We start from the raw sequence: 14,759 nt of genomic DNA on the forward strand, positions 1-14,759 counted from the left end.
ACTGACAAAGGGTACTGGATCTAATCTAGTGCGTCATTGCAAATGTTGTAGATGCATGCTTCGCTTACTTGAAAGAGTGGTTCTCGATAGAATTCGAGACAGCGTAGCCTGCGAGTTGAAGCAAGCTTTCCGCATAAAAAGAAACGGCTTTGAGTGTGTGAGCGATTGTCAAAACCACTTTACTGAAGTGAACTTGCCTTTTTAGAAGAATATTGTTAATCTTACACGTCGACCACTGATGCCTGAAACATTGAAAGTTACTATTTTATCGTGTTTATTGTTAAGAATTTTGCAGGTTTTAGCTAAACTTATGATATTGAGTCATTTTACACTTTTTTTACTATTCATTTTGTCAGATGTTATCGTTTTGTATCCTGGTCACCTTGTTATAAATGTCTTTTATCGCTTTTATGTCCCATTACACTTTGTGGCGTTGACTGCATCTGATTACCACTGCCACTGCTTTACTATATATTTTATACGTTTCGCTCAATAACACTCAGTTGTCAGTTCAGCGCTCTTTCCTGTCTCATCTTCGTTTAGCCATCGGGCACATTCATTCGCGCTCCTTCAATTATGTCAGAATGGACCAACTAGCCTAGCCAAAAGTTCTACTTCACTTTTGCCGCTGCGGTGGCTCAGTGGTTATGGCGCTTGGCTGCTGGCCAGAAAGTTCGATCCCGGCCGCGGCAGTCGAATTTGCATGGAGGCGAAATGCTAGAGACTCGTGCGCAAAGCGATATATGTGCACGTTAAAGAACCCCAGGTGGTCGAAATTTCCGGAGCCCTTCGCTACGACGTCTTTCATAGCCTGGGTCGCTTTCGGAAGTTAAACTCTAGAAAACCAACCAAAACTTCTTCACTTTTGACCAGCTCAAAATCTGGTCTCCTTTCTATCTTCCGCTGCTTGTATAAAAGCGAGATGCTACCATGTGCAAGTTACAACACATTGCGCAATGACTGCTTTTAGTCGCAGTGTACAGCGGACGTCTTAATACTGTGTGTGGAAAGCGTCGAGCTAGTCAAAGCTTGACTGCCGTCCGTTTTTCACAACACTTAACTCAACTTATCCCGCAATTTCACTGCTGCTTTACCTAACTACATGCCGACTGTCAATCTGCGCATGTTACTATGTTGAAACAATTGGCTTTCTTCAGCACAAGGTGCTCGTTCAAATTTGTAAGCAAAATAGTAATAATTCTCAAGGCTTACAGGAGATAAACTCTTCAGTCATTCATATGCGACGACCACATATCGAACAGTTATCTTCATCATAGTAAGCCACGAGGTCTCAGGCAAGTGAGGTTCATGCAGTTTCCTTCATTCCTGTTACGGGTGAGCTGCTATAGGGCCAGCTGTCAGGGTGGACGCGAAGCCTGTCAGGGTGGGTGCACTTTCGTGCAATAAAGAAAAAAAATGCGGTGATAGCCTTGAGCTCACGCAGCGGTCTTTGAAGCTGATCTGTTCGCGCCGCCGCGGGTTCGGGTCCCATTCCTGGATATTGATGTGGTGTCTTTTTTTTTTTTTTACTTAACGTGGCGTCACTGTTGCTAGGCAACGGCGTAAAATAGAGAGATGACAAAATTCTTGGTCTGTGTTGGTGAGCGTATGAGAGATTCCGCACTAAATGTGAATTGCGTTTCATATTGATTAGTTTGCACTTTTTTGCCCATGCCCTCGGTCTCACTAAAATCAGTCAGACAAGTTAATGACAAGAATAAAGTACTACTGGATGTAAAGGACTCTATCACAGCGGTGTTACAATCATCGCATACCTGGCATCTACTGCTTACAAATACACTGCGAGCACAAGGCGTGGTTAGATGCTCTGAGGAGGGAGTGAGTGGGAAAAGGCGGCCTTATTATTCTCGCTTTCCATCGGTATACACGATTGTAAATGCGGACTGATATTTAAAGTAGCAAAGTATCAGAATCGAGCGAGAGTGGCTGACAAACTCTTCTAGCTTTCAGCATGGCAAATTAACGATCCGTGGACCTTGCTCTTCTCACCTTTTTCTTTTGTTGTCTTCAATCGCCCGGTCCGCAACAGTCTTCATGGTCGATGGAATAGATTTAAATTATCTTCAGAGCCCGCGTCGACCGCCTATACCACTCCCCTTTCACGCCTGCTGTTTAGAAGTGCCACAGAGTGGATTTTTTTTTTTCATTTCTCTCGTTTGAGAAAAAGAACCTTTGAATCGCATGACATTACCATGATCGACCAACAACAGCGAGTTTATCGAGAAGAAACGGGATACCACCTAGGCTGACCTTGGGAGCAGTCCTCCGCAGCGCCGCCATATTGAATCAATTGAGGCACCCCCTCAGGCCGTGCAAATCACCAGTAAGATGCAGTTTCTTGCAGGTAGTGAATACTGAGTTTTTCTTTTGCAATTGCAGGCCAAGATTGCTGACGCTCCCAACGAGTCATACCCCCTGTACGAGCGGGTAGTGGTAAAGAATCTGCTGCCCATACCCCAGGTATGTCCACATGTTCTCGCTTGCGCCATCATCAAGCTGCGAAATTTCGTTCCTCCACGAATGGTCGGTGCTCAGAGGATCCTCTAAAAGGTCCACGCAGGCGTGATATCATTCAGCGTATCATACGTGCTACAAGCTTTTGAAGCTGTAGGGCCATGTCTTTACACACAACGACTCACTCTGCATGTGCGCGCTGGAGTAAAAAGCCAGCGTCGGTCAGCAATCGATCAAACTTTCTCCAGTCCCCTCGTTTGCACTTCACCATAATAACAGTTTAACAAACTTGCACGTAAATTCACATCAACAGCACTGATACGGGCTCGAATACGTAAGTGCTGCTTAGATGTCGTAGTTTTTCATACGTGGCGTTGGTAAAGCGGAAAGCTTTCAGCAAAACAGAACCATAGCTTGCTCAACTGGGTCGTTAAGCAGAATTTTAGAATCAATGTGCAGGCATTGTGCGTATTGTGTGGCGTACCTATGTGCCCTCAAAAAATGAGATCGCACTGGGCTTAGGTTATGTATAACTGTGCTCGTTACATGTGAAGTCTTCACTGCTTCAGACATCATCGTGTTGCTCGTGGTAAGGCGGGCCAGAAGAACCACCTAGAAGGCGAGTTGGTTACTTGATCCCGTTCGCATGCATGCGCATTGCCTCGCACGAAGGCGGCGGCCCGTCGTGTCGCATTTCGAAAATGTAGCCCAGGTCAGAGTGAAGGAAACTCCTCTCCGCTGTTGCTCCAGGAGGCGGTCTCGTCTTTTGCTTCCATATACAATTGAACCTCGTCATAATGAAGTCGAAGTAGCGCAGCGACCTCTTCGTTATAGCCGTTGCTTTGTTAAAGCCGTAGGTGATCTTGACCGCAACTGTCGCATGCCAACAGGGTGCAGACCGGGGACAACCTAGCAAGCGTTTAGTGGGTCGCCGATGTGTATTGAGCGCGCCTTCAACACTTGCACCGAGCGCCCCCGACACACCCGGCCGAATATATATGCACACGAACTGAACATCTCCGCATCGGCAATGCGCGCCCGTTTTTTTCCACAGCCCACATTGGCTTCAGCACCTAGGATACGGGGCTTGAGGAATAGTGCCGCAGATGACAGAAATAGGTTCATTCGAAAGATTTAACCCCCCTTTCTCATGGCGCTTAATCTGCTACGGCCTCCTGTGAAAGAGGGCACGCGGCGGCTGTTTCGGCGGGAGTTTGCTTGGCTTCCTTGCGTTACACTCGAGCACGCTCAATGCAACACTTCACGGCACGAGATAAGTGTCTTGTGAAGAATGGGTACGCTAGACGGAAGGATAACGATAAAAGTGGTCTAAATACTAAAACGACAACAGATCACTGCACCGTTTTAGTTCGTTTCATGCTGCTGGCGAGGGCGTTTTTGATTGTTTTTTTGTTGCCGAGGATTGCACACAGCGTGCTCAGAGCAACGTAAAAGTCATTTGTGCTCGTGAGCGGTGCGGCAAAGCCGACCAAAAGAGGTACTCGCGACGAAATTGCTACTGTGCGCCCTTTTTACAGTGGCCTGTAACTTCAGCCCTTTTTTTACATTATTTCATCACAACCCGTCTTCTAGCCAATGTTAGTTGCGGAAGATGCGGGTAAGCGTTGGCAAGACTGACATTTTCGGCTGTTGCACGTATATGGGGTCGCATGGTGGGCCCTCGATCCGCGTGTTGTAGGCCTGCAACGCGCATAGGCGACCCACCAAATGCCGTCTTTGTTGTGCCCGTTAAACAAAGTGACAGGTAACTCCGCTGGTAGGCGGCTGTTGACACCAAGGTCGCGTACCTCTATAGCGAACTAACAGCTATAACGAAGAAACTGAGAGACCCTTTCGACTTTGTTATAGAGATGCGCCACTGCATTTGTAATTGGATTTACAGAACCGCGTGAGAGAAGACAGCGGAGGCAGAGAAGATGACGGAGAAGGGGGGGGGGGGGGGGGGGGAGGCTAAGCTTTTTGGTTCTTTGGTTATTTGGTTCGACCAAGAGGGAATCAGCGGTTTGGCCCGCCTGTAATGGTTTGATCCATTAACTTCATCATGGTCGTGACTTTGGCTGACAACGAGTTTGGTTTTGTTGGCTTTGGACACGATCCATGACTTTCACACAGGTAGATGCAATTATTTCATGCTGATTTAATCCACCTACCATATCCACAAGAACGTTGTCCTTTTCCCAGCCAGTGCATTTGATCCCAGCTGAGTGACAAAATTCTAGGAGGCACTCGCTTGACACGTAAAAACTCTCGAGGGGGGAGCAAAAAAGTTCCTTTCACTCCCTAGATGTCTGAAGCGCTGCGACCCTCTATGTAGCCAGCACTATACAGCCCAGTAGCAAACCTGAGAGCCTAGGTATTGTTTAAATGAATGGCACTTCTGTATTGGCGCTATCGACCATTACACGTGTGGAATCTACCTTTGGACACGATCAAGTCCTTGATTTGATTTTCTGCTTCCTCCGCAGTGGAGCTGGACAGAATTTCTGTCCACCTTGTTCGGCGTCAAGAAGTCCTCGCTGGGAGAAGATCTGTACGTCCTGGTCAGTTCGGTGGACTTCCTACGACAACTGGTGCCCGTATTTGGAAACAGCTCGAGGTATTTTGACCGTTACCACAGCCTCCTCCTTTTATCTGCGCGCCTTAGAAATTGGTTTGAAATATTAAAGAAGTGCAAGGAATTACTTTGCTAGTACCTTAAGAAAATACAGTGATCAAACGAAAACCTTTTGCACTTCTTCATATCTGCGTATCTGGAAATAGTAGTGCCCTCTTACCCGAGCGCCACCAACGGGATACAAATGCCCAAGGTGGACAACTTGTTTAGCCACTCCCTGGTTTTACCATTATGCTGCCACTGGTGGTGCGACACAGGGCTAGTCTAGCCACCCTGGTGGCGTGGCGGGTGCTGGTGTCGGTGTCCCCGCTGCTGCCGAGGCCCCTCGACGAGCTGTCATGGCTGCACGCTCAGGGAGACCCGACGCTGGCCTGCTACGCGTTGCTCGAGCCGACGCTGGGCGCGACCTTCGCCACGACGCTGCTGCGCCGCCAGCCTTCGCTCAGCGCCGTCTCTAAGGTGACGTCACTGCGGCCGGTCACCTCCTACATGCTGGACAGATGAAAAACCTTACAATGCCAGTGTATAACGCCCAGAGATTTGAAGATATGTGAGCGGGACAACAAGTTCGTGGAGAAGCCTCTTCCACGTGCCTGAAAGAAAAGAACGCCATGTCTTGCTGCAACTCACCCACAGTCACACCTGAGAAGTAACTGAGTAGGCTCTGAAACGTCGCATTCTTCATATTTCGTTAGCGTTGTTTTCTAACTTAAATTTAAAGGGCACTTAGCATTGCAAGAGGTGCAGCCAAAATAGGAAGCTGATATTCAGAGAGTCGTCCGTGCTACCTGTCCGCTTAAAGTTCTTGATAAGGGAGGCGTCATAGACCGCGAAACAATCTTTGCAATTCCCACGTGCCAACATTGCCGCACGCGTTAAAACTCCGCGGCTTGCTACTATACAACTGCGTCAGTGCGCACTGCAACAGCGAAGATCTCAACAATTAAGCACCATCGCGAAGGTTTCTGCAGGAAGCTACAGCGCTGTGCTTTGTGAAATGACGAATGTAGTTACATTGGGTTCACGTAAAAAGAATGCACAGATGGTGCTACTTCATTCTGCTCGAGAGGTCTACCATGTTGTCTCCTGCGGCATGTTGGCTTAATATGTCAGATCGGTGCCCCCCGTGCCACCCGAGGTCGTTTCGTGTCGGTGCATGAAACCTAAACTGCCTGCTCAACGTCAATAGTAATAAAGAATTCAAAGAGAGACAAACTTCGGCGCGTGCTTGCTCGGTGGCACGAACGTTGTGAGCGCGATCGAAGATTTAGAGCCACAGTGTCTCGTTCTTAAGAATCTGAAACCATCGTTCCTAAACTGTCATCCTGTCGAATTATTTGTCGAACTGTCTGCTGGGAAGCTCAGGGGTGGCGGCCAAGGTAAACATCATAGTGCCAACGGCCCTTGAAAAGTTCGAGGGGGAACAGTGTGCCGAAAGTGTAGTCGCCGACTTTTTAGCCACCGTCAGTGAACTTGGGTACATCGAATAAAAGAGCTGCCTGCGTAGAAAATGTTCACAATAGTTGTGCCGTTGACAAAACACTGATGAGTAGGGGTGTGCGAATATTCGAAATTTTCGAATATATTCGAATATTATACCTTTAGTATTCGTATTAGATTCGAAATACAAGTATTCGTGTTGTTTCGAATATTCGACCCAACACAAATATTCGTATCTAGCCGAATATCCTATTGCGAGCACTGGCGCTCATTTCGGCCCGCAAGTCCTACCCACAGAGACATAACAACATGGCGGGGCACCAGAGCAATGCGTAACGTAGGGCCATGCAGCAGCTGACTGCACTGGTAAGCTTCTTTGTGGCTATACCTGCGAAGCTGGTATATTCAGAGCTGTGCACGAAATACCTCGCAATACCTGCCAGTTCAGTGTCAAGTGAGAGGGCATTTTCTGTGGCTGGAGAAGTCGTTTCAGCTAGAAGGGAACTACTTCTGCCTGACCACGTGGATCAGCCGGTTTTCCTTCACGACTTTTTATGTTAATCCCAGCAACGCGCTTTTGTGCTTATGGCAAGCTAGCCTAAATCAATGCTGCGTACTAATCATCTTCTCTGATATTACCACTCTTCTAAGAATAATGTTCGAGACTTTCATACTTTTTATGCAGCCACACAAACCTTTTGTGTTCATTTCATCACTGATAGTTGAACTGTTATGTTCTTGGGTGCTCAAATAATGTTTTGTAGTGGTTAAATGCGTCTGCCCTAAATTATTCGATATTCGATTCGATATTCGGAACCAAGTATTCGTATTCGATTCGTATTCGAAAAATATGATATTCGCACACCCCTACTGATGAGATGGCAGAAGGTGGGCGCTCTCCCTGTGCTCAACGGAAGTCTCGCTTCGAGATTCACAGAAAAAAATACTAAATCAACAAAAGACACCACCCATTAATCGCAGCGCTTTTTGAGCCAACTTAGTATCATCTAAAACGTACCTAAACCTTACACTTTGTGTTGCCCCCCAAGAAACTAAATTGGTAACATACAAAGCTTTAATTCGTCCACTTTTCGAGTATGGGTCGATAATCTGGAATCCTCATAAACAGTCCGATATCAGTAAGCTGGAATCCGTCCAAATGAAAGCAGTACGGTTTATTTGCCGACGGTATGACAGAAATTTTCACCTTCATCCACTTTTCCTGCCATAGGCCTTTCCCGGCTTTGCTCTCGCCGCGACAATAAGTGTTTAAAATATTTTCATGGTATTGTTAATTCATCCCGCTTTGCTTCATTGTCAGAGTATTTGCAATTTTCAAAACCTTCATTTAGAAGGAGCTACCATCCATTGAATGTAACACCCATTCACGCGCGCACTGACGTGTTCAAATTTAGTTTTTCTCCATGTGTTATTGAAAGATGGAATTCTTTACCCGGTGATGTACGCTCCCTGGAATCAAAATTATTTCTCAACGTTGTTGCAAATCTGTAATTAGTCTTTTGAATTACTGTTCTGTATTTTTGATTGCGGTCACTTTTGAATATGTTGTCCCTCCCTTCCTTTTCTTTTATTTTTCCTGCCTCCCACTCCTGCAATAACCCCATCGGGGCTGCAGTATATGCAAATCAATAAATAAATAAATATATTATCTGACATACGTCGTCTATTTCTTTAGTGTGCTTTACGGAAATGTGTGGCTTCCTATTTTAGCACTTCTTTCAAAGGAAGCCTGAGTTTAAATTGTCGTTTCTTCTACACTTTCTTCGCTTCTCTGCCGGGTGGGGCACGCCTTGACGTAGGCTGCTGTAGAAGTGCGCCCACTCAATAAAAACCTGGCGAAACTCGAGAAAGTCCCAGTGGCAGTTTAGAGGTCATTCTTTTCGCATAGGTTAGAAAGTTCACTTCTATAGGACAGCTGCTACTTCAAAAGCTTGTTGCACTGCATCGAAATGCACGTTTAGCGGCTCTAAAACTTCATCAGTATCGCAAACGTATGTGCTACTTCGAAACGCAAGAAGACAAAAGAAATATGATCAACCAACTGGCCCCTGTGTTAGCATTGTCTGCTTCAGTACACGAGAAAGGATCAGTATGACAGAAACTTGCAGTTCGGCTCATGCAGCATGAAAAGGTGGTACCAAGTTTCCACTGGAACGAGTGCACGACAAGACGCTGCCGGATAGGGTGGCAAGCTTTGTGTTATTTGTTTAATTATGTATTTGTTTACTTATTTGTTCATTTAGGAATACTGTGAATCCCTTTTGAGGTTTTTGCAGCAGTGCACAAATACATCAGATGTACACAAGTATAGTTTGGCTACATTGGCTACAGTTTTAAGCTTCAGCAATAGGGTGATACACACATACCACATGTGGCATAGACAAAGAAGGGATCAAGTAATAAATCGAGAACTTCACTTGCATTTTATAAGCACACTTGCAGAAACATTGCAATGCAATAAATTAATACATTCATGTCGAAATAAATGCAAGAACTCAGTTCTGAGCTAGCTTGATAAATTTGTCCATGGTTGGCTTAGTTGCTATTGATGGGTACAATTCAGTGCAATCTGGAAATAGTTGTGAAAAAAATGAGCACCACAAGGTATTATTCCAGCACAAAAAAGCCTTCAAGACTGGGTGCATGTTCGCGTCGAGTCTCTCTCGAATGGCTAGCAGGAATAAAGCCTGTAGAGGACATCGTTAGTAAGTTATTAAGTAGTAAGTACAAAAATTTGAGACGCTGTAATTGAGCACGGCTGGACAATGTGTGGAGGCCTGCGGAGCGTAAAAGTTCTGTCGTTGATTATGTAGGATGATAGGGCAAGCATTTCTTTGCACCATTTCAAGTGTTGTAACAATATTTTTAGTGTCATTGTAGACGTACTTTCCTTATGTGTATTTAAAATTTCATCACGTGAGCTCTTCCTCAGCCATTCGACGAACTCCAATGTGGACCGTGCTGAGCCCTCTGCGCGTATAACTGCTACTAATATCACATTCGCATTCAAAGGAGCCCATTTATGCAACAACATAATTTTCTCAGGGCAGCGCGACGACCATTAAGGCCGACCGATGGAGCAGACAAAAGAAGGACAGGCTTGTAAGACAGTCAAACTATTTATTGGGGCAAACTGGTGCCCTCAAAGAACTGAACGACTAGGCGACTGGGCTCAATTTAAAGCTGACGAAGAACTTTCGAGATAACGCGCGGAAAGCAACCATAATAACCTCAAACATGGTAGAAACAATTGCGCGTTTCTACATTCTTGCCAGAGAAATCTGATCTCCTCTCGCGTTACACCGATATGATACGCGTACATATCGGCGACTTTGTACACCGTTATGCCACGTATGCCACACGTAGAGGTCTAATTAATACACTATGCCTCCTGCCGAGCACTTGAAAGGGTAGCGAGTCTCCGGTGTAACATCAGCAGGTAATGTGGCTAGCTCTACGGCACTACATCTCCACAGGTCTAGTTGTGAGCACGTTTGAAGCTCGATACTCCTTTGATGATGGTGGAAACGGCGAATTTCTTTTTCACTATGACATTTGGTTGTCCAGCTAAATATCTGCCAACCAACACTGCAACCAACAGGGATTCACATGTCCAGAGGAAACCTGGAATCTCTCAGGTACATTCCAGGCTTAACATAATTTTAAATTAACAAATGTCTTGCACGCGGTCAGACCATTTCCTAGAACCTCGCATAAGTATATTATCGCTCTTTGCACTCTTCCCACGTCATATCTTCCACCCGATTTCCGGCCTTCTCACCCTCTCCCTTTGTTCACCTTTTTTTCTTCTTTTTTTTCTTCTTTCTTTCTTTTCTCCTAATCCCCTACTATCAGTTCTCGGAAACCATGACATTCCTGTTACCCCCTCCGCCCCACCTTTTGGCTTTCTGTGAACTCGAGCCATTCCCCCCCCCCCCCCCCTGCCTTGTCCTTCCTTGGAAATGCCCCCCCCCCCCCCCCCCCTTCCTTGGAAATGCCCCTCCTTCCAGTGCCAGCCTATGTTGTTTGCCTTCTTCTCATTTCCCTGTACCACGCTGACTAATCCTCTTATCTGAGTTTTTCAGGTCCTACAGCGCCTCCCCCCCGTCGCAGCCCCTTCAAAGCCTTTCTTCATTACACACCCCCCGAATATAAGTTTTTCCACTATTGCAGCTTAACGAATCAAGGTTCACCTCCCTCCCCTTCCTGACACGCATCCCCTCTCAAACCACTTTCCTTCCCCACCCCCGGGGCCTTCCTCCTCGGAGCGAAGGCCCTATTTAATCCCTGCCGATGATAAACGCTTTGCCCAGACGAAGACAAGTCCCCTTGTCGAAACGTTGGCTCAAGCAACCTGAGGTTTTCCCCTCCCTTGTTCATTTTGTGATTGCCAATCAGTAAGTCTTTTTAGGCTTGACTACTATTTTAGTGCGCTAGCACTTATTGTGGCCATTCCTCGCATTTAGCCGTTGTGTGTTTGTCTGTTTATCTGTTTGTCTCTCTGTTTGTTTGTTTGTCTGTCTGTCTGTCTGTCTGTCTGTCTGTCTGTCTGTCTGTCTGTCTGTCTGTCTGTCTGTCTGTCTGTCTGTCTGTCTGTCCGTCCGTCCGTCCGTCTGTCTGTTTGTTTGTTTGTTTGTTTGTTTGTTTGTTTGTTTGTTTGTTTGTTTGTGCCAGGCGCGTATATGCGATATCAATTACTCAGTGTTCGCGAGAAGTTGCACAAGGGCAACATAGGTTTCACACAGTCTCCGCCATAGGCAGCACCTGCCATCGCAGGGCAGTGGCGCATCGCTTAACCGCCGCACAATTGAGCCAGGAGTGGTAAGAGGACTCCCAGGTATCTATGAATGTAATGTAGAGAATTACCCAATCCTCATATATGGGCTTTAACCTATTATAGCTACCCGAACAACTTCCATTCGTGAACAACAGATCCGGACACCGAAGCCTAAGCGAGAACCGAAGCGCTAGTTTGGACTGACTACGCTAATCGAGTGCCAATTTTTTATTTCACGTAAATTGAAGCACTGTGCCACCGCTTGACACTTCCATTCTCCCATCCAGGTGAAGACGCTCTTGCACCAAGTTCAGGACAACATCGTTGAACTGCTCAAGAGCTCTCCCGTCGTAACCAAGGATATGAACCGCATCATAGGGGACAAGGTGAGTGAATGGCTTTTACAAATGAGGAGCTCGAGGCTGAAGCCCCAATCTTTAGCTAAAAGGCAGACCTAGTACGGAGGCTCCCTTTTTCGGAACCCTATTTTTTGGTTATTAAACGCGCATCTTTTCAGACTAGCGCGTGTCTCTAATGCACTTACAGTGCTCGTGGCTGCGTAATAACAATAAATTCGTGTTGACAACCATGATTTCTGGTTCTCTTTTGAAGCAACCAGGCTTATCTCGTGCGTCCAGCGTGCCAGAGTTGTGTGTACTGGCGACTACACGCAAGTGCTACATGAATGCTTCCCACCATGTTAACTGTCTGCAATTGCTGATTAAGGAAAATCTTAATATTGTCACGACCAGAGGAGCCGTGAAGGTAGGCGTCAGGAAGAACCCAAGAGTGGGAGCCTTCTTTTAATTGTACAGCGTGGCATATAATGCCAACGCGTACCTTCACGGCTCCTCTGGTCGTGACAATATAGCTGATTGTTTTCTGTACATGATCCTTACCCGGTTTAGACTCAGAATGTGGTCTGCCATATATAGTTATCCCACTTTCGACAAGAACACTGTACAGCCATCCCACACAATGCTTATCTCTTTAGGCTTCCCTCTCGGCAAATCATTGCTCATAATAGGCGATCGGCAATAGACCGATTCTTCCATTTGTTTCACTATAGAAACTATGGCGGGAAACTATGGCGGGAACTATGGCGGGAAGCGCACATATCAGGGGCGCGCTTTGTTTCACAACCGCCGTACTTTTTTTCTTAATTTAAGATGCACGTTTAATAGGACTTCGTATTTTTAACTGAATGAGCTGTGCGCAAATAAGCGCTTCATCTCTCCACTAAATGCAGTAACATAAAGCACATTGTTAAACTGTGCTGCGGCATACACGCTTAGTGGAATGCTGTCGTGCGACACTTCCCATTAAAAACGACAATGAGCAGAGATTGAAGATTTATTTCAAGGCTTCCTCACTCATTTAAGGGGTGGCAACAGTGGTGGCGGTGGTAGTGGTGAAAAGATTTATTTGGTATGGACAGGAGGTATGTTTGGATCAGCCCGTAAGGGACCCATTCTTACAAGTACTAGGTGGAGGTCCCTAGTATGGGACCCCAGTGGCGGTGGCCGTCGCGCGGGCGCACCCGACTAAGGCTTGTTGGGCCTGTAAGTCGTGGCAGCCGAGCAGGGTCGCCTCCCAGTCCTCCCGGGTTGGGTTGGGGATGGGGGGAATAGCGGGGTTGGAGGGGCAGGCCCACACCATGTGATAGGTGTCAGAAGACACCGCACTACAGTGTGGGCAGCTGCAGCTAAAGGAGGGGTCAAAATGTTTTAGTGCTGCCGGGCACAGCAATGTATTGGTGAGAAGGCGGAGAAGGAGCCGCTCATCCGCCTTCTTCAGGCCTTTACATGAGCTAGGGTAAAGGCGATGACTATTTTGATAGTAGACTGCAATATCTTTGAATGTATAGACCGGATTAAAATCGGGATCCTGGTCGGGTGGGGAGGAGAAAACAGCCCGGTGAGAGCGCGCGGGCAGCTGCGTCTGCTGCCTCGTTTCCTGCCAACCCCTGATGAGCAGGGGCCCATGTAAGGTAACGGTGTGCGGGGTCCGTATCCCGTATGCAATTTTGATAGATTCGATAGGCTAGGAAGGGAATGCAGCCTTGTTTGACGTTCTGACAGGCCCCTGGCGAGTCGGTGATTGTGTATTTTGAATCGGAATGTGAGGCCGCGACAACAATCACGACCTCTTCTGCTTGTGTTGCATTGCGGGCTCTGAAGGTGAGGCTGTTAACTGTGTTGCTGTTGTGAACTACCGCGACCGTGTACCATTCCCCGTGGTGAGGACCGGAGGCGTCCACGTAGTATACACTTGTTTTGTTTCCATAATGTCAGTAGACGCGCTTGTCGCAAACGGAGTCGGGTCGCCGCCTTCTTGCTCGACTCCATATCCAACACACGACTCCCATGGAAGACAGGTTTCACATCCCAGAACTGTGGAGACGCACCCTCCATGTGCGACTTCTTCCTGCCAACATGTCACCCGAAGACCATAATGGTCGGCGCCTGGCATGAGCGGAAGCCCTAGCCCGACATTATGGCACGGTGCAGATTTCAAGGCTACCGCATAACAAGTCGTCATTGCCTTGCTGGCATAGCGTGAACTGGGCATAGAGAAACTTCATTGCACCGCAGGCGAAACTGTACCGCCATGGCTAACGAGTCGCTCACAGCAATTCGGAAATTGCCACATCCGGGTAAAACGAAGCGACAACAGCGGTAAATTATTGGAAGACGAACATTCACCAATAGAGTGCTGAGGGTCGGGTGTATAAATGCTAGATATTTAAACAACAACAGGGTAAATGAAATGGCGTTTGTCTAAGCCATGCCCGTATCTTCGTAAGACACTGTGCAAAGCCTCTTAGCAGTACTCTCGTACATGCCTACGCCAGAATGCAGAGTAAAAAAAAAAATGAGGAGCGTGCCTACCATATCGAAAGAACCTGCGTATCTCGTATCTGTCGCCTCAGGGTGCGCACCACTGAAAAAAAATGGCGAGGATTAACATTCTTCTCTACCCCAGTGCATGGTTTCGGGACATTGCTTTGCATCAGTTTTAAGTTTTCTCTTGTTCGGCGCAGTTTTAAGCCAGGCTACTTATATTCGCGTTCATGCTTGCCGGGTAAAAGCGACTAAGCACTGACAGACGAAACGACAGACTCAGCCCCGCCATACGACTGCTAAATTCCTTCGACTGGTGGTATTTAATGATGGCGTCCATCATTGTTCTTGCTTGCAGATGCGCGATGTTAAGTGGCACATATTCCCGAAGCACATGGAAGGCGTCAAGGACATGGACATCATTTTCGAAAAGGTAATTTCTACCATGTGCAGTTGCAATCAAAACTGTTTCTGAAGAACAAAGTAACGCTATAAATTCAACGCTATAAATGAACGATGAGACGCTATAAGTGTAACTATGGCATTCAGTGCCGTAAACTTATTACAC

The 14,759-nt window shown here is 46.8% G+C and overlaps 1 protein-coding gene across 1 annotated transcript in view; it reads left to right on the forward strand.

Annotated features, from left to right (window-relative positions):
* LOC149344027 (endothelin-converting enzyme 1-like) overlaps positions 1-14,759 on the forward strand; it is a 64,091-nt gene that overhangs the window by 18,663 nt on the left and 30,669 nt on the right. The window contains exons 10-14 of the mRNA XM_089542542.1: positions 2,401-2,481; positions 4,962-5,092; positions 5,368-5,569; positions 11,636-11,734; positions 14,550-14,624. Of these exons, the coding sequence (XP_089398668.1) occupies positions 2,401-2,481; positions 4,962-5,092; positions 5,368-5,569; positions 11,636-11,734; positions 14,550-14,624 (588 nt within the window). The remainder of the gene's footprint in view (positions 1-2,400; positions 2,482-4,961; positions 5,093-5,367; positions 5,570-11,635; positions 11,735-14,549; positions 14,625-14,759) is intronic.

This window comes from Amblyomma mixtum, chromosome 5, assembly GCF_055824585.1.
Source record: "Amblyomma mixtum isolate Tamu chromosome 5, ASM5582458v1, whole genome shotgun sequence".
Taxonomy (NCBI): domain Eukaryota; kingdom Metazoa; phylum Arthropoda; class Arachnida; order Ixodida; family Ixodidae; genus Amblyomma; species Amblyomma mixtum.